This window comes from Rosa rugosa, chromosome 2, assembly GCF_958449725.1.
Source record: "Rosa rugosa chromosome 2, drRosRugo1.1, whole genome shotgun sequence".
Classification (NCBI taxonomy): Eukaryota; Viridiplantae; Streptophyta; class Magnoliopsida; order Rosales; family Rosaceae; genus Rosa; species Rosa rugosa.
The window spans coordinates 34,766,386-34,791,698 of NC_084821.1; the positions used below are offsets into that span (position 1 = coordinate 34,766,386).

At 44.9% G+C, this 25,313-nt stretch overlaps 2 protein-coding genes and 1 pseudogene across 8 annotated transcripts; 1 reads left to right on the forward strand and 2 right to left on the reverse strand.

The window, feature by feature from the left end:
• Positions 1-2,322: 2,322 nt before the first annotated feature.
• Positions 2,323-3,345, reverse strand: LOC133730676 (4-coumarate--CoA ligase 2-like; annotated as a pseudogene).
• Positions 3,346-4,877: 1,532 nt separating this feature from the next.
• Positions 4,878-10,072, forward strand: LOC133732343 (uncharacterized). Of its 7 annotated transcripts, none has more exons than XM_062159878.1 (13): positions 4,878-5,912; positions 6,060-6,200; positions 6,312-6,539; positions 6,789-6,880; positions 7,014-7,088; positions 7,185-7,227; positions 7,317-7,357; positions 7,432-7,469; positions 7,612-7,667; positions 7,781-7,878; positions 8,944-9,002; positions 9,122-9,272; positions 9,671-10,072. In XM_062159878.1, exons 1-7 carry the CDS (start codon positions 5,614-5,616, stop codon positions 7,354-7,356), a joined length of 918 nt encoding a protein of 305 aa, XP_062015862.1. In that variant the 5' UTR covers positions 4,878-5,613; the 3' UTR covers position 7,357; positions 7,432-7,469; positions 7,612-7,667; positions 7,781-7,878; positions 8,944-9,002; positions 9,122-9,272; positions 9,671-10,072. The 7 variants fall into 7 exon arrangements, with proteins under 7 accessions (XP_062015862.1, XP_062015858.1, XP_062015859.1 ...); XM_062159874.1 differs by lacking the exon at positions 7,317-7,357 and adding an exon at positions 8,705-8,783 and having other exon boundaries at positions 8,882-9,002; XM_062159875.1 differs by lacking the exon at positions 7,317-7,357 and adding an exon at positions 8,705-8,783.
• Positions 10,073-14,349: 4,277 nt separating this feature from the next.
• LOC133730677 (uncharacterized) lies at positions 14,350-15,059 on the reverse strand. The gene is made up of 2 exons (XM_062158225.1): positions 14,476-15,059; positions 14,350-14,386 (listed from the first exon to the last, which is right to left on the reverse strand). The coding sequence occupies exons 1-2, from the start codon at positions 15,057-15,059 to the stop codon at positions 14,350-14,352; spliced, it is 621 nt and encodes a 206-aa protein (XP_062014209.1).
• Between the last annotated feature and the right edge of the window lie 10,254 nt (positions 15,060-25,313).

Below are 25,313 nucleotides of genomic sequence, written 5' to 3' on the forward strand. Positions count from 1 at the left end.
CTTTTAGACATTAACAGATAGTGTGTTTTGAGTTGTGTGTGCACAATTGTGTATCGAGTTGTGATTGTAGAATTGTGTTTTGTTGAGATACCATGGTTCTAGTGTGACCATCTTAATTGTGTGATTTAAGATGTGATTGGCTTATGTGGCGACCTGTGTGGTGAATGGCATGTATAGCGACCTATGTGGTGATTGGCCTGTGTGGTGTGTGTGTGTGTGTGTGTGTCAACGGCTGAGATCTGCTGGATCTGCTAGTTCACTTAGCTTAAACCTCTGGTTCATAAAAGAATTTTCCTAACTTAATATTGGTGTCTTGTTTACATATACCAACAACCTTTTCTTGTTTGTTATGTTAGTGGTGAGCACCTAGAAGATACATCACGTGATTCACGTGCATGTTGGCGAGGAATAAAAATTGGGTAGATCATGGTTCATCGTGAAGGAGACAATTGTTGAGAATTGACCAATATGTGAAGTCGAAAAACACATATAAGCACAGCGCACCAAGAGAAACAACCACAAAGATACGAGCACAAGAACACAGATTTAAGGTGGTTCAGCAAAACTTTTGCCTACGTCCATCGGGCAGAAAAACAGTCTTCCATTATATTTATAATGGATACACAATCATACCAAGCCTCAAACAGACTGATGAACAACCAGAAAGAATAAGAAAACAAGAACTCTCTCTTCTCTTCCTGTCTCTTTCTTCTTTGCCCTCTCTCACTCTCTAACTCCAAGAATGGAATACACTTTGCTCTCTGTCTCTGTGATGCAAAACCAAGAGCAGAACCCTCCTTATATAGCCATTAGGATATGCCTTTTCCTTCTCTGTAATCAACAAGGATTACAGGTAATCCTACATCAATAAGGATCTTCCTTCCTTATTGGAACTTCATTCATCAGTAGGAATTCAAAATCTACTAGGTAAATAATTCTCATACTCTAAGACAACTGTCTTAGGAAAAAACTCATGGGCTACCCAACATGGCAAACAGGCGACATTATGTTTATGAAGTATAGATAACTCTGCCAAAAATAAGTGCTTATCTCTCAAATTTGATAAAACTTCTGTATAATGGAATTATTCTACCTTAAGAAGCTTATTTATGAGAAGCTCCCCAAGGATATTTCAGTGCATCATGTCTTGTAGCAAGTAGAGGGTCTAGACTCTAGAAGTAGCTACAGGTAATTCCATTAGTTTCCTATAGATAAGCTTGGTTGTCCATCTTGGCTATCTGCATCTATCTCAGTGGTTGGTGTTGTATTTTGTAGTTTAATTTCTTGTACTCTAATTTGCCAAAAAAAAAAAATAAAGATGAATTTTTTGCCCATCTTACTAGAAGCATTTTTAAAGATGTTATACTCGCTAATGATTGAAACGCAATGCCCAATCTCAGTGACTTGTAGGTAACTCTACTAACCTGGCTATTGAAGTACTCATACAAATACATAAAGGGGTTCTTGAATCACATATAATATTTTTTTTTTATTGAATGTGAAATTACCATATTAAAATGTAATCATAGTACAACATATATTAATATATGAGATAGCAAGATTGACTCATCTACGATTTAAATAGTAAAAGACGGGATACATAAGCTCATTCCTTCTAAGAAGTTCTGTCGCTGGATCACGATTACTAGGGACAAATGTAATAATAACTGACATGAAGAAGTATAATAGGATCTTCACTTCTTCTACGATGATGGTCTTCACTTCTTTGCAATGGTGGAATCATAGCGGCCAAACCAATTAACCGTTGTACATTCACGACCCCAATAACCACCACCATCAACCTCTTCCAAGTTCCAACTATGGTTGAGAAGCCAGAGCACTTTACTTTAGAACTTGATAGCAAAGAGACTAGATGAGAAACCTTGAGAACCATTATCACCTGAGAAGGCAATTGTAGAGACTCGAGTAATTATTCAGTGGTCCCTGATTACCACATGATATAGCCATGTTTTGATCTCAGTCAATAAAATCACTCAAATTTTGTGGAAACCATTGCACGTGTGAAAAAAAAAATTGGGCTAAATACTAGTTACTACCCTGTAGTTTAGGTCCGGAATCAATTCAGTCCTTGAACTTTCAATTTCATGAAAAACACCCCTGCGTTATAAAATCTCGTCTAATAGGTCATTTTGTTAATCATCCGTCAACTGAAGTCGTTAACTCGCTGACGAGGCATGTCATGTTAGATCATGTGGGCCCCACCTATCAGGCAAAATTCCAAACTTACCCCTACCTCTATTCCACCTCCAGATCCAGCGCCGTCCTCCATAGCTACAGGGGTGAGAAATTGCGTCTCTTTTCTCAACACGACGTCGTGGGTGCGGATAAGCCTGCAACAATTAAACAGATTGAGAAAGGAATTGAAGCTGTAATTGTCTTTAGCGAATATCTGGGCCACGAAGAACCCGTAAGTTCATTTTCGTTGGCGTCTGAGAGGACTGAGAAATGTAAGCAGTTGATGGGAGGGTCGTCAATGGTGACTGCGGGAAAGTGTTCGCCGAGCATCGGGTATTGATCAAAGTTGGTACTGGAGTGTCGGAGCTTGTCTCCGTATATGGATTGAGTGATGGCCGGTGAGCTTGGCATTGGAGGCCTTGAATTGCTTGAAGATTTAGGAGGCGGTGTAGAAGGGGTTAGTGGTAGTTGTGACGACGCCGATCATGGAAGCTCCCATGAATGCGAAAGTGAACTCGGCGCAATTTGGGAGGAGGATCATGATCACATCGCCTTTGGTGATGCCAAGCTTGGAGAGGCCGGCTCTGGTCTTTTGAGAAATGAGGTGGGTTTCAGAAAAGGTATAGGTTTTTCCAGTGGAGTTGACAATGAGACAGGGTCGTTTGGAGAAGTCGGAGATGTTTTCAAAGCAGTAGGTGTGGAGAGGAAGGTGGTTGGAGATGTTGGGAAGGTCCGGAAGCTTAGATTTGAAGACATGATCATGATGAGTGGTGGTTGGCTGCTGCTTCTCCGGTTGGGTCTGAGAGGCGAAAACGATGTCGGAGATGAGAGTGGGAGAGATTTTCGGCGTCTCTACAACAACCGAGTTGTTGTTGTTAGAGGCAATGGATATTATGGTGTGTTGTCAATTGAAGCTGTTATCCATTAATCTTATCTGAAATTGTGTTCATAAGATTGATTTACCCAGTTCTCGATCTTTAACAGGGAAGTGTTAGTGTTGCTGATATCATCAGCTTCAACGGTTCAAAAATGATATCTTCAAAACCAGATGGTAGGTACAAGATATTCAACAATTACGACCTCGTGAACTAGGTAAATCAATCTTACCTTAATCCAAAGAGACGCAATTTCTCGACCCCCTGTAGCCATGGAGGACAGCCCTAGATTTGGAGGTGGATTAGAGGCAGGGGAAAGTTTGGAATTTTTCCTGATAGGTGGGGCCCACATGATCTGACCTGGCATGCCTCGTCAGCGAGTTAACGGCTTCAGTTGACGGATGATTAATGGAAGGACCTATTAGACGAGATTTTATAACGCAGGTGTGTTTTTGATGAAATTGAAAGTTCAATGATTGAATTGATTCTGAACCTAAACTACAGGGTAGTAACTAGTATTTAGCCCAAAAAAATTAAATTAAGGAAATCAATCAGCAACAAATACATATTACATGTTGGCAAATTAGACTAGATGAATGATTTTTCCTTAGAATAGTGAGTTTGTTCTTACTCGTTTTAGGCTTGCTTTCCGGCGAGCGTCCCTTTAGACTTTAATGAGTTTAGTATTGGCTTAGATAGGTTTATCCGGTTCACCAGATTCTTATGTAAGTGTATGTTAGACTCTGGCCTGTTTTCATGGCTTTGATATCTAATAACATCAAATCCTATTCAAAACAAAAAAACAAATACATATTGTTTATGTGTGAGAATACGGAACGGGAACTAAGTATGGATCATGATGGGGAGAGAGAGAGAGAGAAAGACACAAGCATGTATAGTGGTTCACCTTACCCTTGAGGTAAGGCTACTTCCACTTAGATATTTCTACTATGAGTGAGGTCAAGTAGCCTTTGTAGTATACAAGTGTGGGGGGATCATGAATCTCATCCCTTCTAAGAAGGGGAGGACTTCCTTTAATAGCTAAAGGAGCTCTCATTCTATTCTATATTTCCGATGTGGGATACAATGCACATATTTGCTTCCCTTGAAGCCACTTGAAGAGCATGGGAGGGTGGCCTCCTGGCAAGATACTGGCTGACCTCCACCATAGCGAGGTAGCTCGGACGTCGGTCTACCGGATGCATATCGTAGACAGGACTAACCATGTCGCGGGAGCGACCTACAAGGTTATTGCTTATGCTTGACGGTATGTAATATACACTACACCAATTTTGTTATCAGACAACACTTTTTGCACAACGAAAAAAAAAATGTGTTGTGTGATGAAGAAAAGTGAATCACACAACATGTTTAGTAAACTTACGTTGTATAAGGTGGTTAAAATTCTGAAGTTTTTGTTTAGAAGGTCATTGCACAACGGTTACAAGAATAATCTGTTGTCTGAATCATAAAAAAAAAATAGCGGCAGATTTCCCTCCCAGATCGACTCAAATTTGGCTCCAAATTGGTACTATATAGCACAACAGTATAGTTATATCTGTTGTATGAGAGTACCATGCAAAGCATGATACAACGGTTTTTGACTTTTTGTTGTGTGATAAAGTGGGAAATATTTGGATGTGCCTTTATTTGGCCCAAAATGGCACTGAAGCCCCCCAAAAACCTCCAACTTTTGATTGAAATATAGCACCAGATTGATGATCCCACAACCAAATGAGTTGTTTCCGTTGTGTGAATGAGCATTGCCTAGCATGTTACTTTGGTTGCATATTATAGCGGGAACTTTTCCCTCTTTGAAACCTTAGCTGAGGTTTGATTTGTTCAAAATCAGACAACAAAACTTCATCTTTGTGTTGTCTGATTCATAAAGCAAAAATTAAAAGCCCGCCTTTGACAACTTAAATGGATAGCTAGGTTTATTGGATTTGCTGTCTCCCCGTCAACACTTTGTCAAAAACAGCCGTTTCCTGAACTCGTCGAGCAGCTCTCTTCTAAACATCATGAAAACACCATGGGCCTCTCATGAAAACACCATAGCTATTTGTCTCCTCTCACTCCCACTTAGACAAAATAAGGGTTTTTCTTTGAATCGTTTCCATCAAAGACTTCTCCGTCACTTTCTTCACACTTCACAGTCCCTTCCCAAAAACCTCGACTTCTCTTAAACATCGCGCTTTGGCACAGATCTCTCTCTCTCTCTAACAGATCTCAGATCTTAGAAGAAGATTGAAAGAAGGGGAACAATCCTTCTCTCAATCTGGACAGTAATGGCTTCACTCTTCACTCTCCATCACTCTCCCTCGCTTTCCTTCTCCCCAAGAACCCACCTTTACTCGCCGAAATGGTGCCGTTTCCGAGCTCAAATTTCAACTAACAGCGGAGCGAAAACCGGCGCCGCCGTCGTTTGGCTAAAGCACGACCTCCTAATCGACGATCATCCACCTCTCAATCTCCTTTGAATCCCTCTTTCGTCTCCACGCGCCACCCCATTCCCGCAAAAACCTAATCCACTCGCCCTCTCATGTCGCCGGACGGCGACGTCTGCACCTGCTGCGCAGGCGAGAATGGCGGCTCTAACGGTGATCACGCCGAAGATCTGGTGTGCGCACATTACAGAAAATCTGATCCCTCTCCGTCGTCGTTTTGCTATTCCTCTTCGCTCAAATACGTTCCTGTGCCGTCGAGCGATTCCGAGAAGCTACGGCGGGTTGTGACTGCTTCGATTAAGGGTTTCACCATCGGCGCCGGCCTCAAAGGCGGCCTCGCCGTCTTCTCCATCCTAGCTAGACTCAGAAAGAGAAAGCTCTTAGCCTCTCTCAGGTAAAAAGTTAATATTTCAGTAATTCAAACCTAATTATGTCATAATTGAAGTGATTAATGTGCTAATTATATCGAATATTTGAACAATTCAAACTTGTTAATGTGTTTATTGGTTATAATTTAAGTGTTTGATGTGTATCTGTTCAGGACTGAGGGTGCGATTACGAATAATGAAGCAATTGTTACTGTTTTGAAGGAGACCTTGAGATATGGTCTGTTTCTTGGGACTTTTGCAGGCACATTTGTTTCAGTGGATGAGATTATTGCTTCTTTGGGAGGCCACCGTAGGCATGTTCCTTGTTCTTTTATATTCAGCTTCGCATGGTCTGTTTGATTGAGATTTGAGATAGCTGTTTGCTCTGGTTTAATTGATTATGTTCCGGTGTTACTCTAGTTCAGGACAGCTAAGTGGAGGGCTTTGTTAGCAGGGCTTATAGCAGGACCGTCTATGCTTCTTACCGGGCATAACACGCAGCATACGAGCTTGGCTGTATACATACTTATGCGTGCTGCCGTGTTGGCCACGCGTTGTGGGATTAAAAGCAAACGGTTTGGTCGTGTTTGTAGACCTCTCACTTGGAAGCACGGTGACATTTTCTTTATGTGTCTCTCCTCTTCGCAAATTCTGTAAGTATACTTTGTTGTAGAAATGTTCATATTTAGTACTGGTGTAGCCAGTGTATGCAGTGTGTGTTTTATTTTTTCGTTGTCATATTTTAAATTGTCTTGGGGCAATAATGGACAGATACTGCCAAGCATTATGTATGTGGGAATAACTTATGGTATCTTGACCTTTGAAGTTTTTATGAATTCATCTTGTTGATAGTGAAAGCAGATTACTAAGTCACGATATTGGATAAAAATTCATTTCTTCAGGTCTGCTTACATATTGAAGCAGGAGAGTTTGCCTCCATCATATAAATTCTTTCTCAACAAACATGGGGGAAAGGATATCACAATTTTGCAAGGTGTTAAAGAGATTGCAAGTGGTTGACCGTTTACTAATTTGGAAGCAATAGAAAGATAGTTCTTATTTTAATGTTGCCATGTTCTGCATCAGTAGATTAATACATAGTTCTTACATACATTACTATGAAACAGGTGATTCTATTATTTCTCCAGGAGCAAAGCAAGTTTTAATCCCCCTTGCTGTACCACTTTCAAGAAATATCTCAGGTATGGAAAAGGATCGCCTTTATCTAGTTGATTATTAGCCCAAGAGTTGGCTTGTTGTTAAAGCTGTTGTAATTTTGAGCTATTCTTTGTGAACAGGTGCTGTAACTGCATTACTCCGGTGGCCTACAGCTCTGCAAGGGTGAGTATCAGAAAATTGGACTAGATGATTAAAGTATTCAAAGCAATGTGCAATCCTTGTGCTAATGTTTCAATTTGGTATATTTCCAGATGTCTGGAAATAATTGGAAAAGACTTGATAATGTTTTAGGGTATGAAAATTACTCTATCTAGATAATGTTAATGCTTGTGTATGTGTCAGGACCTGATTTTTTTTATTGTGCAGAACATTGATAAATCCCTCTGGTGAAATGTCCTGTGCTGGTAAATACATTCTAAGTACTCGAATCTGTTATTCTACATTTTGTTCTATTCTTTTTTTCTCTACCTGTGACATAATCTTTAACTTACAGTACATGGAACATGTTATTCTTCTAATATAGAGAAACTTATTGTTGATTTGCAGGGTTAAGTGAACAAAACTGAATTTGATGCAAGGGGGAAGTTTCAGCAGTACATAAGGTAGAAAGACAGCAATCTATCCATTTCTTTACAGCAGTTTCTTCCTTTCTCTTCTTTCACCTGTTTATCAGGTATCATGTTTCTGATTGTTCTTCATGGCTTCATGACTAAAGAACATGTACTTCAGAACTATTGATGTCCTGGCATCAAGGCTTTACTTCTATTACTCTCTTAGCTATGAATATACTGGTGATCTCGCAGAAATTAGAGGGTGAGTTGTATCTTATGATCCTTTTTTATGTACAAATGTCTCGATGTTAAGAACAAGGTCTAATTCAGTTTGTTTTGCTGAGAAAGTTGTCCAAATGTGGGTGCTGTTTTGTGCAAGATCATTATGTCTACTATGTTGGTCGTACTTCACTGATTTGATTGTTTTGTTAATTGGTCTGGGTATTACGTTATTAGCTGTTTATCGATTTGGGTGATGAGGAGTAGTTTTTATTTGATTTCAGCAAACCATTTGCTTATTTTTTTGAGTTGATTTTCTTTACTCCGTCAAAGAACAAGTTTTGGCAAATTGTATTTCCTTTAGTGTGATGAAATCTAAGCTTTTGTTTTAATTAATTTAGTTCTTAGAATTTGTTTGCTTCTTGGTTGGTTATATATGCAATTGTTGTTTGTTTTCTTTTCTTTGATGTCCTTGTTCTAAATTGACGTTTGAGGAAAAGTTGGGTATAAAGTTGTTTATTTGTTCTAGTTAGAATTAATAGTGATTAGCTGTAGTATTTTTGATTGTTTAGCACGCACCATCTTGTAAAGCTATTTTGGGACAGGTTGTTGATTATACTTTGAAAAGTAGTTTAATTTACCATTCTGACTTAGACAAAAGAGAAGTAGAGAACCTGTTATTTCTTTCCCTTTATTTGATCTTTATGTTCTGCTTGTGGTCTTGCAATTATCTATGTTGAGAGCTTTTTGAGAATATACATTCCTGTTATATTTGTGAACTGTGTTAGTCTTATTAGAAGCTTCAGTTCGTTAATGTCACTTACATCGGATTCGTTCTTTTCTTCCTGATTTTGTTGTTGGGTCTTAAGGGTCGCGGCTTATGGCTTTCGGTGGTTAGTAGTGAAATCAGATCTCTGAAATGCGATGCTTTTGTGTACTTGTTCATCTGTAAGGAGTAGGAAATAGTTCCAGTCTTGATTAGTTTCAGTCTTGCTTTTGTGAAATATAACTGCTTTTGCATGATCTGTTGTGTATGTGGTGAGAAGACTGCTCCATGCATGGTTGGTATTTTGCATTCTACATATTGATAAGCCCCTTCTTGACACAGGGGACCAAAACCAAGTTTGTCTTTGCAAGCCCAGCCAAATCTGCAGAGATCCTTTTCAAGTTAGTATAGTTTCTGTCTATCTGACATTGCATGATTTGATCAATAGGGGTTTCTGTAGAGTATATCCCCTTTTATAGAGTTGGTTGATTTGAAGTTAAAATTTCACATGATGCTGTAGGTACATTTCTGCTGAGCATGTTCCTATACAATATGGAGGTTTGAGTGTGGATTACTGTGAGTGCAACCCAGAATTCACCATTGCTGATCCGGTCGCTGAAGTAACCATCAAACTTGGGACAAAGAAGACTCTGGAAATTATAATTTATGAGGTTAGATTGCTTCTTCTTTGTTGTTATATTATTATTTGATATATACTATCTATTTGCATTCTGAGCACAAAATTTATAGTCCACGACTTGGGGCCTGTTTGGCAATACTTTCAGGCTTTTAGTGATGGTAAAAAAAGCTTTCAAATACTCTTCAGAGCTTTTTGGAGTGGTTTGAAAGTTGGAAGAAATAGCTTATAGTGCTTTCATATATAAAATGATTGATTGTTTCATTAAGAAATGTTCACGGTGCATTTACATGAAGCGCCTGCACTTTATAAAAAAAATTATGTCAGTGAGAGAAGGCTCTTTTATAAAAGCACTGCCAAACAATCCCACTCATGCATGTCTGATGATGAATCAAAGCTTACACTATTGAATTGGATGTCAATAAATTGCAGAAGTGCACCATCATATGGGAACTTTGTAGTTGGGTGGGATGTGAGCTATGGAGCTGAATTTGTTCCGGTTCCTGACTCTATACTGATCATTCAAACAGCCACAAAGATGACTCCAACTGATGAACCATTAAAAGGGATTTCACAGTTTGTTGGAGCTTCAACAGGAACTTGGAATCTTAAAATCCCTGTTAAAGACGCACTAAGTGATGGTCATGGTCATAATTCTCCTCCTCCGAGAGCTTAACTTCTTATGTAAAAATATGAGTCTGGTTTAAACACCACTTCTGTAATATGTAAAGTTATAACATTTTCAATTAATGTTTCTTAGCTTATTATTATGACTGTTTTACGTACAAAATTTCAATGCAAACCCGCAGCATCACGCGGGGAGTATTGGTTAGATTTCTCATTTGATGGTTTGCAATGTTTGTATTTGATGGCGTACTCTCTAATTCATGAATGAGATGTTCAAATGATCGCACAACAGATTAGATATAGATGACTGCCCGTTGTCTGAATGGCCAAAAATGGGATAGAAACACATTGCAATCATTCATATCACACATCGGTTTTTAACAAATCAGTGTCTTCTAATTTATACTCAGACAACAGAAGCAATTGAACTCTGTTGTCTTAATAGCTAATCACACAACAGAATTAATTGAACTCTGTTGTCCTACAAGTTAATCACACAACAGAAGCAATTGAACTCTGTTGTCCTAAATTTAATCACACAACAGATATAGTCTAAGAACTGAAGTTTGAAGAGCAATCAGACAACAGACAAAATAAAAAAATGTTGTCTGACATGATTAACATACAACGGTTGCAAACTGGCACTGTTGTCTGAAGACGCCCCTAAACTGCTGCGCAGCTGCGCGCTTGGCATCTGCCGAGCCATCTGCCGAGCTATCAAACAACAGTTATAACACATACCTGTTGTCTATGTGTTTATCACACAACTGTGTTCCACCGTTGTCTGATTTTTCATCAGACAACGGCTCACTCTACAACGGTTATACATCAAATCACACAACGGTTTTTTGCCGTTGTCTGATAACAAAATTGGTGTAGTGATAGGCGGTATGTACACATATTACATGGACCAATGATATGAACCCGAACTATCATATGTACTGTAATCTAGACCATAGAAGAATTTTTCCCACATGTATTTTTAAAGCAGCACTTAGACGAGAAACTATTGATGGTCAAAAATGTGTTGCCTACACCACAATGCCAATCTGCAAACAACCGATAGAAAAAGCAAAAGATCAAAATAACATATGATGAGATAATAGCTAAAAATTAATACGTAAATAACTAAAAAAAACAAAAAAACATCATAGAGATAGAACAAATGCATCATTGTCTAATAATTAGCCAAGATCCCCTAGTATTAATTGACACTAGTGTGCATAGTGGTGTGCTTGGTTCGCAAGTCATACGTTATTGGATCTACTATACCCCTTTTAGCATAACGTGGGGAATGCTTCCCAATTGCTACAGATTCGGCTGAGCTGACTAATTTCATTGATTGGTTTCGCCTTATTCGATCAGATCATCTCAAGAAGATTTTCCCTCAAGGGGACCTGAACTTCTCAACTCTCCTCAAATAGATTGGGTCATCTTTTGATTAGAATATGATTTTACCTCACTTAGGTAGTTAGGTTGGCCTCGAAATGATTAATTCCTCCTTACATGGATTGGCTTTGAAGGGATTTTTCTCACTTGGATCCGCCTTAAGGAAATTTCACCTTACTTGAATTGGTCTTGAGGGGATTTACCTCACTAGGATCTGCCTTGAGGCCGAGTTTTCACCTTACTTGGATTGGTCTTTAGAGGATTTACCTCACTTGGATCATCTTTGAGGAGATTTCACTTTATTTAGATTAGCCTCGAGGAGATTTCACCTTACTTAGATATGTCTTGAGGGGATTGCGCCTCACCTGGATTTACCTTGAAGGAATCTCACTTCAAAGAGTTTTCCTCAAACAAGTTGGGCTGCCTCTCAGGCTCTCACCCACCCATCCAGCTAGTGAGTAAAACCATTAGCAAAATTGTTCACCCCAACAACTGTAGGGAGCCTAAGAAGGAATCTGGATATTGTCAATTGGCCATGAACAAATGAATCAGTTAGAAGATAATTTTTAAAAACGATTAAATTTTGTTTAATCCCTATACTCTGACTCTTTTATCATTTCAGTCCCTGACATTCTCATTTAATCTAAAAAGTCTCTAACGTCACAATTTCCATCCGATCGGTACACTCCGTCCAATTGCTCTGTTTGTAGGCTGACGTGGCATTAAAGTCAACACCACGTAAGCCTTTCCAATTGCAAAATGCCCATACTATCCCTGCCCTATATTATGGGTGTTTAGGCCCCTTCTCCGTCCATTTCTTGAGGAGCATCAGATCGAGCAACAGTGACCCAGCCCTCTCTCCACTTTCCGGCTACCTCTCGACGTCGGACTGGTGTCGTTCGACTCCTCTTGGCAGGGCGAACCGAAGCCCGGTCTTCCTTGCTCTAAACAAGCGACGACGATGGCCGAGTGAAACCCGAAAGCTTCACGCATTTCCGGCGATGTTTTCCGATTCAGGCCAAATCGTGGCAGCTCACCTGTTCTAGAAGCTTCCTCTCGTCCTCGCCGACCTATCCACGGTGTTGGTTTATCCAGATGATAAGGCATGAGAGAGAATCAAAGCTGGGAAGCTTCAGTGCTTCCGGCGAGTTTTCCAACGACTCCTCCAGTCACCGTTGATGGTAAGTGATGTATGAAACTTGATCAACTCTTCAAGATCTACATGTCTATATACTTGGTTTTTATTTTAGTTAAGATTTGTCAATTTTGGTGGTACCCAGTTGGGGAGAGATCGAGAATTTCATTGCCGGAAAAGATGATCATGGTATTTCGAAAGACAATGATTCTCAGATTTCGGGTGAAACCGATGCGGGAAGTTCTGAAACTGTTGTTGAGGAATCGGGCCATGGTAGCAGTGGAGATTTGAATTCGGTTTTTGTGGCGGTGCCAAAGGTGTTTGCAGTGGTGGTTTTGGCTATGTGCACCACCAAGTTCGCCGTTAGGATCACGTTGTCTGCTTTTTTGCTTTTGTTTATGGAATGTGTGGGTAAGCACTTTTCTTGTTTAGTGAAACCTTGCTCGAATGCGAAATCGACTTTGCAATAAATGGCTAAAAGGATTGGCTATGCAATATTGGTTTTGAGGAGTGATGTGATTGTGAAAGAAAAGAGTGATGGTGTTGTGTTTGATTTGGTTGAACCTGTGGTTGAATCAGACTCTTCAATTGAAGAGATTGAGGTTGTAAGAAGAGTAAGAGAGAACATGTTTGCAGGTTGATGCATGTCCATGAACTTGGTCGAAGGTGAATTCAACATCTCAAACTGAAATTTTGTTCTTGGTAATGTGTTTGGAAAAGTTGCTGCTGTAGGTGTGGGGTTTGGAGTGACAAATTCAAGCACTTTGGAGTTATTTTTTGGTCAAGAATGGGGGAAAAGGCAGGGAGTATATTGGACAATTTGCATGTTACATGGCATGCAAACTGCTGAGCTGGTGTGCCTTTGAGTGCCACATCAGCAACTTAACGGTCTGATTTGACGGAATTTTAACGGTGAGGACCAATCGGACAGAAATTATAACGTTAGAGACTTTTCATATTAAATGAGAATGTCAGGGACTGAAACGAAAAAATAGTTAGAGTACAGGAACTAAACATAATTTAATCCTTTCAAAAAACTAAGTTGCTCTCTCTCTCTCTCCAGTGTACTGTAATGGTTTATGTTTTTCATGAGGTTTAATGAGAAAATGAGATATTAGATGAACATGAATGAGAAGCATTAAAGTGCTGAGTGTTTCAAGTTTGCAAGGGATTTGTATAAATGGGTATTGTTATTTGTGTATGTCAGGGTGCGTACACGAGGGTTTGTTACTTTGTTCCTAGCAGCATGTCACTAATTACATGAACAACATTGATAAGTTTAAGGCTAAAGGGATTGATTCTGTGATTTGTGTAGCGGTTAATGACCCATTTGTTTTGAATGGATGGGCAGATACTTCAAGCTAAAGATTCTATAAGTAAATATTTAACTGTTGTTCCATCTCTTCTGATTTGCAGAGATAAATATGTTTGCTCAATTTGCAATCCTATGCTTCTTTTGTACTAATATGAATTCCCTTATACTGTTTATTTTAGTTGGAAAAGTAGTTAAGTTGATGTCTGTATATTTAGACTGTACAATGGCCACTAGGGTCATTCAATTTCAAACTTGTATTTTGCATTAGAGTGAGAATTATATTACGTTGATGTCTCATATAGTCCTAGAGGATTAGCTTTTCTTTTATGTGTACTTTATTATAATTAATTTTTTTCATCTGTGTTTTTTTTTTTTTTTTTAGTAGAAAAGGTCATCCATTAATGTAATTCAGCAAGCAGTACAATAATGACTTGCCCGTTAAGGCTGTCAGAAAAAGTCATTACATAGAGCACACTATATTAGCATACCCCTCACACAAGCATACTACGCAGCACACCCCTAGCACACCCACCTTTTAGGATTAAGCGCAATACAAGAGAACAAACTACCCCAAGAAAAAATAAAGTACCCAAGAAGCAGTCCCTTCTCTCGTCGATCTTTTCCACTCAGAAAAAGAAGACGGACCTAACACCCTTTCGTGAAAAAGAATGCAGACCCAAACCTAAAATAAAAAATAAAAATTCAAAAAACAGAAAGGCCCAAAGCCACAAGCAGCAGCCCAAAGCCCAATCTCTCCAATCCGTGAGAAACCTAGCAAGCATCCCGTCTTCAGCTCCTGCAGAACCGCCGCCACAGATCCTGCCTGCGTCACCGAAGCCGGTCAGAAACCCGGCAGGACAACCAGCAGCCCCACCGCCATTACAATTCCCAATCAAGTCAACCCGGTCAATCCCCAAAACCCACCGACCCAGGTCCCAGCCTTCAAAATCAAATCCACCAACACCCGCCTTGATATCCGATCCGGCCATTCCCCCACCGCCATCAGAATCGATCCTACCACCCCCGCCTCCACAGAGCGGCAAAACGAGGGTAGAGCCTCCATCAACGGAGCCCGAACATCCACCAGCAAAACCAGTCTTCGCCACCAGAGAACCAGACCAACCACCTCTGCCAACGCCTCCACTAGACGCCAAGCCTTCGTCAGAGGAAGAAACCACCTGAAAAGGAAGCCGACCCAAACAGCCTGGCTCCCACCCACCGCCGCCACCATCTGCGGCCCTGTGACTCGCTGGCAAGAGCAAAGCCAGCCTACCCAAACTCGCACCGGAAAACAATTTGCCATCGAGAAAGACGAGGGCAAACAGAATAAGGCACAAGCCTGAAGAAATCTCCATGAATGGAGAAGGTATAGGTTTAGACGGACTCAAGAAGCCGCCGCACCACAAACCCTAGAGGAGAGCTCTAGGTCAGAGAGGCTTTCATCTGTGTTAACTACTTAGGAAATATTGTAACTCGTCCATAATAAGCAATTCCTCCAAAGTGTAGCAATACTAGGATTCAGTTTTTCCTTCCATACAAAGTTCCAAAATCGTATTTTGCAGGGTATTGAATTAAATTACCAGTCACTCTTGAGGTACTTGAGTTCTAAAGCAATTAGCTTTTGTGTGTTCATGTTTTAAATTGGATTAAATAATGTTTAGTCCTTGCATTTTTGTCTCAAAAAATACTTCAGTCCCTAACTTTCTAATTTCACACGTTTAGCACTTATACTCTCAATTTTGGACCAATAGGTCTATTTCGTTAGTCCCCATTCAAAAATTCTGTTAAGCTACAGACGTGGCATTTTTTCTGCATCAAAATGTCTATTATACCCTCACCTTTTTTTTTAATTTAATTTTTTTTTTGTTTATTTCTTCTTCTTGTATTTTTTTTTTTTTTGAACGGGGAAATTGCTATCTCTTCTTTCCGATCTTTCCTGAACCCTAAGCTTTTCCCTTCTCTTCTTCTTCTTCAAGCCGTGTCTCCTCCACTCCTCGCTACACCAAGGCCCTCTCTCTCTCTCTCTCTCTCTCTCTCTCTCTCTCTCTCTCTCTCTCTCTCTCTCTCTCTCTCTCTCTCTCTCTCTCTCTCTCTCTCTCTCTCTCTCTCTCTCTCTCTCTCTCACTGTTCTCAGCAACCAAAATTACCCAAAACATCGTTTCGGTTTTCCAATCCAAAGCTTCAATCACCAAGGTCTCCGCCCCTCCCTCCCTCTCACTGTTCTCAGCAACCAAAATTACCCAAAACATCATTTCGGTTTTCCAATCCAAAGCTTCAATCACCAAGGTCTCCGCCTTGAGCCACCACATCGTCTCCCTCACCTCCTCCACCTACGGCCTCCTCCCCCTCAAATTGCCACCGCCGCCCAATCGCTCTACCTCCTTCACCACAAGCCATTGTCAATTTTCCTTCAATTCCAATTTCAATTCGAACTCAATTGAAGAATCTGGGAATGGCGACGGAGGGTTTGGGAAGGGTGATAGAGGGACAAGATTTGATCTTGTTTTTGGTAAGCAGGCTTTTGGGCGGCGGAGCAGCGGTGTTGGTGATGGTGCGGAGGGCCTTTGATGAGGAAAAGTACCGGGCAATAGGAGAGGACGTTGCCAAGCTCCAGGGCATTGGGTTCATCCGCCAAGTCATCTATCCCCAGTGGATTTCCAACTTGGTCATGGTCAAAAAGCCCAGCAGAAAGTGGCGGATGTGTGTCGACTTCAAAAATCTCAACAAGGTATGCCCAAAGGATAGTTTCCCGCTACCCCGCATTGATCAATTAGTTGATGCAACCGCCGGGCATGAGCTCCTTAGCATGATGGACGCTTTCTCTGGTTATAATCAGATCAAGATGCATCCCGGCGACCAAGAGTGCACCACCTTCACCACCGACAAGGGCCTCTACTGCTACAATGTGATGCCTTTCGATCTAAAGAACGCCGGTGCAACTTATCAACGACTGATGAACGCCATGTTCGCGAAACATCTCGGAAAAATAATCGAGGTCTACATGGACGACATGTTGGTCAAGAGCATAAAGGCCAGCGGACATGTGGCAAACCTCAAGATCATAGTAACCATTCTCCTGGCCTATGGTATGCGCCTCAACCCAGAAAAGTGTTTCTTTGGCGTCACCGCCAGCAAGTTTCTGGGTTACATCGTCAGCGAACGAGGCATCGAAGCTAACCCGGACAAGGTACAAGCCAACCTCAACCTGGAGGACCTTGAGTATAAGGTACACGTCCAGTGCCTCCAAGGAAAGTTAACCGCCCTTTCTCGATTCATCTCCAGACTCACTGATAGGTGTGCCCCTTTTTTCAAAGTCCTCAAAACTACCCATAAGAAAGTCATCGACTGGAACCCAGAATGTCAGGCGGCGTTCCAGGGCTTGAAAGAGTACCTGGCGGCAGTCCCACTCCTTTCCGTTCCTGAGCAGGGAGAAACACTGTACATATACCTAGCGGTATCAATATCAGCGGTAAGCTGCGCCATTGTCCAGCGTGAGGGCCAGGAGGAACTCCCAGTATTCTACGCCGGCAGAGGCATGAACGGAGCAGAAACAAGATACCCTCCCTTAGAGCAACTCGCACTCATCGTTGCCGCCAGATGCCTCCGCCAATACTTTCAGGCCCACACAATCCATGTGTTAACCAATCAACCGCTGAGGCAGGTAATGCAGAACCCTGAACATTCGGGGCGCCTCAGCAAGTGGGCCATTGAGCTCAGCGAGTTCGACGTTGATTACAAACCAAGAACCGCCATGAAATGCCAGGCGGTGGCGGACTTCATTGCTGAACTCACCGAGTGTCAGCCAGAACCCGGCGCGGGGACAGAGCCCTGAACGGAAATGGTAACCGCTGAAGAATCAGCCCCCCTACATTCAGACTGGAACCTGCATGTGGACGGCTCCACTAGCGCCAAGGCCAGCGGCGCCGGAGTCATCTTAACAGGACCCGGGGGACTGAACGTGGGGTACGTCAAGACACTGCTCAAAAAATTCAAATTTCACACCATCACACAAATCCCCAGGGAAAACAACGCCAAGGCTGATTCACTGGCGAAACTGGCAACCGCCCAGCCACATCAGAGTCCGGCGGACACAAGAGTAGAGTGCCTTGACAAGCCAAGTATCACAAAGACCCTGGCGGAGATCTTCAACATTGAAGTCAATCCCAGCTGGATGGACGAGATTATTGAATACAAGCGCAACGGGACATTGCCGGAGGACAAAGTCAAGGCGCGACAGCTCAAGCGGAGAGCAACCCGCTACAACATCCAAAATGGCAAGCTCTACCGCCAGGGGTTCACCCACCCCAACCTCCGCTGTTTAACCCTAGAGGAGGGAAAGGTCGTGCTGGCCAGGATCCACTGCGGAGAATGTGGAAACCACTCGGGCGCCAGATCCTTGGCCAATCGTACAATGCGACACAACTACTTTTGGCCCACACTCGGTGATGACGCCCGGCGGATATCGAGATCTTGCCACAAATGCCAACAGTATGCTGATCTCCCACATGCACCGGCAGAGCCGCTGTCAATCATCATCAGCCCATGGGTTCACTCTACGTGGGGCCTTGACTTGATGGGAAAATTCCAAACCGCCAAGGGCCAGTTCAAATACATCATTGTTGCTATCGACTACAACAGCAAGTGGATAGAGGCAGAGCCACTAACGGCAATAACTACCGCCAAGGTAATTCACTTCCTCTGGAAGAACATCTACTGCCGCTATGGTGTCCCACATACAATCATTACAGACAACAGCACACAGTTCAACAACAAAGAACTCATCTCTTTCACCGCCAACCTTGGCACCAAGTTGAGTTTTGCGTCTGTCGCCCACCCCCAAACCAACGGCCAGGTCGAAGCAGCAAACAAGATAATCAAGAAGCTGCTGAAAAAGAAACTCGACAACGCCAAGGGTTTGTGGGCGGAGAAGCTTCCAGAAGTTCTATAGGCCATCCGGACAACTCCAACTTCCGCCATCGGCGAAACGCCTTTTTGTATGATGTTCGGAACAGAGGCTGTCCTACCTATTGAGGTCACTCAACCTACCGCTAGGGTCGAAGGCTACTGCCCAGAGACCAACAGCGACGACATCAACTTGGACAAGGAACTCCTAGAGGAAAAACGACACAAGGCCCACTTGCACAACTTGCAAAACAAGCAGCGGGTATTGCGTTTCTACAACGCCAGAGTCAAAGCCCGGAACCTCCAATTGGGGGACTGGGTAATGAAGGAAGTCATTCCACAGCCAACAAAACTCCGCCCAACTTGGGAAGGTCCATACAAAATTGTGGAAGTCGCTAGCCCAGGCACTTTCTACTTAATGGGCAAGGATGGCGTCACAACGACCCACCCTTGGAATACCGAACATCTTCGGTATTACTACAAATAGTCATGCCGCTACCCAGGAGCATCTTGACTTAGCTAAATTTTTGTTCAATATTTAGCTAAGGGAAGCTACCCAACGGGTACTACCCCACTTTTGTACACGCTGATCAATCAGCTATCAATGAAACGAGGAATTATTCAAACCATTGTTACCAAGTCTAGCACTAAGGGCAACTGGCAACGCCAGCAATCGTCAGTGGACCACGTCCGCTACATGGTGCACTTGGACCAATCTTAATTCCTTTAATGTTTCATTAATTGGCAAAAGAAAACTCTAAGTCAAAACCCTAGCGGTACAAGCATATCATGACAAACACCAAAATTCAAAACTTCATTCCATATAAGGGCTGGGACTCCCCACCCAAAAATATTCATTACAAAAAAAAAAAAAAAAAAGTTTACGCCTCAGCAGCTACAAAAAAGAGTTCCAACATCTATCAGGGGTTGGCCTCAGCATCTTCACATTCAGCATGCGGCGGCGGGTGTGCGCGGCTTGTTTGGTCAGACCCTCGGGCGGTGGGACTAGGAGTCTCTATGGTAGCATCCGCCCGAGTATGAGCCGCCAGGAAACCAACACGGGACACTTCCGACTGGGTAGGAGGAGGAGTCCGCTGGGAGCCATCCGCCGGGCGTGCGCCACTCTCTCCGCTTCCCGAGCGAGCGCCTTCAGGTTGGGCGGGGACCACACCCTTCGCCAGCGGGGCATTCTGAGCTGGCAGCATGTTGGGTTGTGATGCCTTCGCCCAGTCGATAGCGCCCTTCTGTTTCAGCATCTCCACATTGGCTAGGGCCCCAGCCTTCGCCGCCTCAGTCATTGCCTTTTTATAATCCGCCAACTGTTTGAATGCCTCAACAGCGGTGACCGAGGCGCGGCTCCCTTCAGCTTTCAAGCGGGCGACCTCACCCTCCAGCTTCTTCACCTCGGCTAGCCTGGCGGCGGACTCCCGCTGCAGGATATCAATCTTCTTATCCTTGGCGGCCACCCGTTCCTGCAGCAGGTACATGTCTTGCTCCAGCTTGGAGACATGTTCATTCCGCTCCAAGTCTCGCTTGATGGCCACCGCTAGCTTGCCGCGGGCGTCTGCGGCATCACAGTCCGCCTTTATCAGGCACCGTTCCACATCCGCCAGCCTGTCCTTCACCTTCGCCAGCTCTCTCTAAAGACCCTGGACCTCCTCCCTGAGCTCCCGCTCAACCCGGGGCTGCTTCGACGCCGCCAGGAACATTTCATGCAGCCCAACTGACAAGTGACCAAAGGCCGAGCTAAAGGGCGACTGGTCAATGGCCGTTGGGCGCGAAATCCCCGCTAGGCCGCCAAACCCCAGCCGCTCGCAGAAGTGGTAGAGAAATTCCCGCTCACTGTCGGTCATGAATTCTACATACGCGGCGAACGAGTCCAGGTCATTCACGAGCGCCTCTCTCTCCTCGACCACGGGAGCCTTGAGCGGAGCTTGCCGAGCCCTCTTCTGCTGGCGTGCCCCAATGGTCTCCACATCGTCCCCCTCTTCCTCATCAGGGGAGTCATTCTGCCGGCGCCTTCGCTGGAGCACCCTTGTGTTCCCAGCAGTAGGCCTCGATCCCCTCGCCGGCGGCTCCTCCCTTGCAGCGGTGACGGTCTCCGCCGGCGGCACCGTTCTCTCCTTATGAGAGCCGCGCCTGTTAGCAGGCACCCTCTCCTTCTGCGGCGCGACGATAGTAGATCCCTTCTTCTTGCTATCCACATGGGCCCCCGCCTGAACGACCAGCAGGCCGTCACCACCAAGGTGGGAGTGGTGCGGCATAGGTAGCACCACTGGAACCTCGAACGGGCTCAGTGCCAGTGTTTCCGGGTTCACGACAGTCTGCTGGGCCGCTAGCCCGGAGGCATACATGGTCTCCAGGAAGTTGTCGATCTCTACGCGGTCTATAGCCTTATCAAAAGCGTCGCGGCTCGCTTTGTTACCTGGCGGAGTTTCTAAAATAAAAAACAACAAACCAGTTAGCTTGAGGCACTCTGATCGAAAGTACAATGTGGCGGAGATTTCTTACCAACGGCACGAGTCAGTCGTTGATTGACCAACAACTCCCAACCGGTAAGAAGGCGAAAATCCAGCAAGTTGCGATTCCGCCAACAGCCTCTGATGCGTGCCACGCGACACTCTTCTTCACGAGTCAGGTTATAGCACAAGCTCGCTGCACAAGCAAACAGTAATCGGTAGTAAAAATACAAGGCTATGCATAAGAGAAACCGCCAGCTATGTTCAGCGGAGACCGGTAAATAACCTCGGATATGTTGAAACTCCGACTTAATCCTAAACGTCGGCTCCCCCTCGTTGGACCCAGCTTGGTATTCCCACCCCGCCGTGGCAACACAGAAGGTCCCCCGCCAGTAGGACATGGAATCCCTTAGGTTCTCGATCAGCTTGGACGCTCCCTGGCGGCGGCTCAAATTCACCTGCCCTCTGCAACCTTGGCGCTTCACATACACCAGCTCGTAGAAATGAAGCACTTCTGCCACAGTAGGTCCCTCACAACCGGACAACCGCCATAGTGAGTTAAGCGCCAGCATTAACCGCCACATATTGGGACAAATTTGCCCAAAAGCAAGGCCAAATTCGCACACCAAGATTTGAAGATATGGCACCAGCGGGAGTGTCACTCATTGGCGGAATATCGCCTCGTGCACGGCTGCAAACCCCACTGGAAGAATCGATGCCTTCTCATCCACCGTCGGCGGACGCAGCTTCACCGAACCTGGCAACCGGAACATCCGCTTCACCCGATTGACGGCGGCAACATTCATCCGCCCTCCTGCCTCGTCAACAGGGGTGCCGATCTGGAGGACCCACGCTGACTCAGCATTCTCCCCCGCCATATCTCCCCCGCCAGCGGAGCCACTGGCAGCGCTATTACTTGCCAACCGCTCATCACGCCTATTTTTGGCAGCGGCGGCCTCCCCTGCCCTAGAACTCTCTGGACGCAAGGCACGACCCATAGCTACTTCCCAAGGTATGGTCTGTAGCGGCTCAACCTCTACCGGTTCTGGCAGTGAGGTTCCTGCATGGGCAGACGGACGCAACGAATCAATAAATATTCTATCCGCCACGTTGAACGACACGTCAGACTCGGAATCCTCACTGCTCGAAATCTCTACGACGTTAGCCATCCCAAACCCTAAAACCCAAATCAATTAGCTCAAACAAGATCTAGCCTATGCCTATATCAGTTATAGCCTCTTCAAGAACAGTTTACCCAAAAAATGCCAAAACAAGAGCAAACACACTCAACCCAGATTCGACCATCTAGCAAATCCCTAAACGCCAACTCTCTGCCAACCACCATAACCCACCCCCCCCCCCCCCCCCAAATCTCACTTCACACCTCAGAGCGCACCAAAGAAGACCAAAAAGCACCCCAAAAACAGAAACAAAAAAACCCAGCAACCAACAGATCCAATGAAACAGGAAAAAGAATCAAAATACCAACCTTAGTGGAGAAAACTCCAGTGTGATGGTGAGCAATAGTCTTCAGTGGGGAAAATCTTCGTTTTTCCGGGAACGATATCTCCAAACTCCAGCAGCCTCTTTCTTGAGTCTCGGATGAGCAAAGCGTGAAGACGACGAGTAAGAGTTTGAAGCAAAGTGTCAAATCTCGCTGAGTTCCCCCCTTTTTATGTCAACATCAACGAATTCTAAACCGTCCATTGAAAAACGACATCGCACACCAGCCGTACACGTGTCCCACGTCTCCACTTACTCTTCGGATTAACCGAGGCGTCGCCTCGATTACGGAATCCATAATTTCTCGCATTAATGGCGAGAAGACGGCCAGGCTTAGGAGACAAGCCTCCAGACGCTAACCCTCTAGGAGTTGGCCACGTGTCGACCACCATCACACGAAGCGTATACTAGAAGTAACCACTTGAGAAGTAATCACCAACCGTTCAAAGTCTCCGCTGAGCGAAACCCCGCCAGCGGAACTTCTCCCTTGTCACCTTCCAAGTGACGAAGTCCCCGCTGAGCGAAACCCCGCCAGCGGAACTTCTCCCTTGTCACCTTCCAAGTGACGAAGTCTCCGCTGAGCGAAACCCCGCCAGCGGAACTTCTCCCTTGTCACCTTCCAAGTGACGAAGTCTCCGCTGAGCGAAACCCCGCCAGCGGAACATCTCCCTTGTCACCTTCCAAGTGACGAAGTCCCCGCTGAGCGAAACCCTGCCAGCGGAACTTCTCCCTTGTCACATTCCAAGTGACGAAGTCCCCGCTGAGCGAAACCCCGCCAGCGGAACTTCTCCCTTGTCACCTTCCAAGTGACGAAGTCCCCGCTGAGCGAAACCCCGCCAGCGGAACTTCTCCCTTGTCACCTTCCAAGTGATGAAGTCTCCGTTGAGCGAAACCCCGCTAGCGGAACTTCTCCCTTGTCACCTTCCAAGTGACGAAGTCTCCGCTGAGCGAAACTCCGCCAGCGGAACTTCTCCCTTGTCATCCTGCAAGCGGGGCGTCTTCCGCTACACACCTCTAGCGGAACCCCCTTTTCATCTTGCAAGCTGTGTACTTTGTTCAGCGCAATATCGCTCAATAAAATACCGCCAAGCACGTCTACTGGACGCTGCTTCCTGCTACAGTCAGCGGCGGATCCCGAGGCCACGCCTCACTCTAACAACGGCCGCCACGCGGCGTTACGATCAGACCTTCCCTACGGGACACGGGGACTTGTCAACAGTCTACGACGGCCCTGATTAGGCACGTTGACCCCCGTCACTTAGGTACTAAAGATTGGGCTCGCTACCCAGCACCCTCTGCTCCGTGCAGCTCCCCCTCAACAAACAATTTGCCGACCATCTGGAGGTCCATCTTAGCCAGGGAGTGGGGGGACTCCCTGAAGGGCCTAGCAGGGGCCCACCCGAAAGGGTATAAAGCGTTTACTCAGTAAATCCATGGTTGACGACGCACTGACGCTAATTATGTTGTTGCAAGTCTAGCGGAAGATAACGCTTCAAACCGCTGAACAACTCCCCAACCAAGATTGCCCTCCTTGACTGGGGACTTGGGGGACTTGTACATACATGTATATTTACAAGCATAATTAGCTATAATGTGCTACGCTCATTGTACCGCCAGATGTACTAATTCCCGCCAAAGGAATAACACACAGATACACAGCCAGGCGAGCTACAGCTTGAGCCTCGGATCACCCCCAGATCACCGCCGACGTGCCGCCACGCGCCGTGCCAAGATGGCATCTGTTAATGTCTAAAAGTTCGGCGGTAGCTGAACCTTTGTTAACGCTGATCCGGTGGGCGGATCTATACTTGTGACGTTCTCAAAGCCTCCGCTACCTGTCAAGTAAAATACAAAGGGGCGTCAGAGGGAGACCGCGTTGGGCGGTCTTCAACTCTCCGATGCCTAAGTTAGTCAATGTATTTATGTTGACAAAGTAACAGTAGGTAAGTATTGAATGCGTAATTAATGAGGAGAGAGGAGAGGACCTTTTATAGGTGAGGAAGAGGTTGATCTTCTCTTTGTTTTCGATGTGGGACTGATATGCCTCAGTTCCCAGTTTCAGAAGCTTCTGATGCCATCTTGGCGCGGCGCGTGGCGGCGCGTTGGCGGCGATCTGGAGGTGGTCCGACGTTGGGGTTGTAGCCCGCCTGAAGGTGTGTCTGCATGTCATTCCTTTGGTTGGAATTAGTACCTTTGGCGGTAGAATGAGCGTAGCCCATTAGAGCAAATTATGCTTGCAAATGTACATGTATGTACAAGTCCCCCAAGTCCCCAGTCAAGGAGGGCAATCTTGGTTGGGGAGTTGTTCGGCGGTTTGAAGCGTTTTCTTCCGCTAGACTTGCAAGAGCATAATTAGCGACAGTGCGTTGTCAACCGTTGGTTTTACTGAGCAAACACTTTATACCCTTTCGGGTGGGCCCCTGCTAAGCCCCCCAGGGAGTCCCCCACTCCCCGGCTAAGATAGACCTCCGGATGGTCGGCAAATTGTTTGTTGAGGGGGAGCTGCACGGAGCAGAGGGTGTTGGGTAGCGAGCCCAAGCTTTAGAACCCAAATGACGGGGGTCAACGTGCCTGATCAGGGCCGTCGTAGACTGTTGACAAGTCCCCGTGTCCCGTAGGGACGGTCTGACGGTAACGCCGCGTGGCGGTCGTTGTCAGAGTGAGGCGTGGCCTCGGGATTCGCCGTTTGGCGGATATCCCCCCGCTAAATGCAGTAGGAAGCAGCGTCCGGTAGACGTGCCTGGC

What these genes read in the sequence shown, in the direction of transcription:
- LOC133732343 (XM_062159874.1), top strand. Translation starts at nt 5,614, where the DNA reads ATGTCGCCGGACGGCGACGTCTGCACCTGCTGCGCAGGCGAGAATGGC. An exon ending in CTCTCCTCTTCGCAAATTCT is followed by an intron (nt 6,540 to 6,788) that starts GTAAGTATACTT and finishes TCATTTCTTCAG; the next exon opens with GTCTGCTTACATATTGAAGC. An exon ending in TGGCCTACAGCTCTGCAAGG is followed by an intron (nt 7,228 to 7,431) that starts GTGAGTATCAGA and finishes TTTATTGTGCAG; the next exon opens with AACATTGATAAATCCCTCTG.
- LOC133730677 (XM_062158225.1), bottom strand. Translation starts at nt 15,059, where the DNA reads ATGGAGATTTCTTCAGGCTTGTGCCTTATTCTGTTTGCCCTCGTCTTT. An exon ending in GAAGACGGGATGCTTGCTAG is followed by an intron (nt 14,387 to 14,475) that starts GTTTCTCACGGA and finishes TTTTTATTTTAG; the next exon opens with GTTTGGGTCTGCATTCTTTT.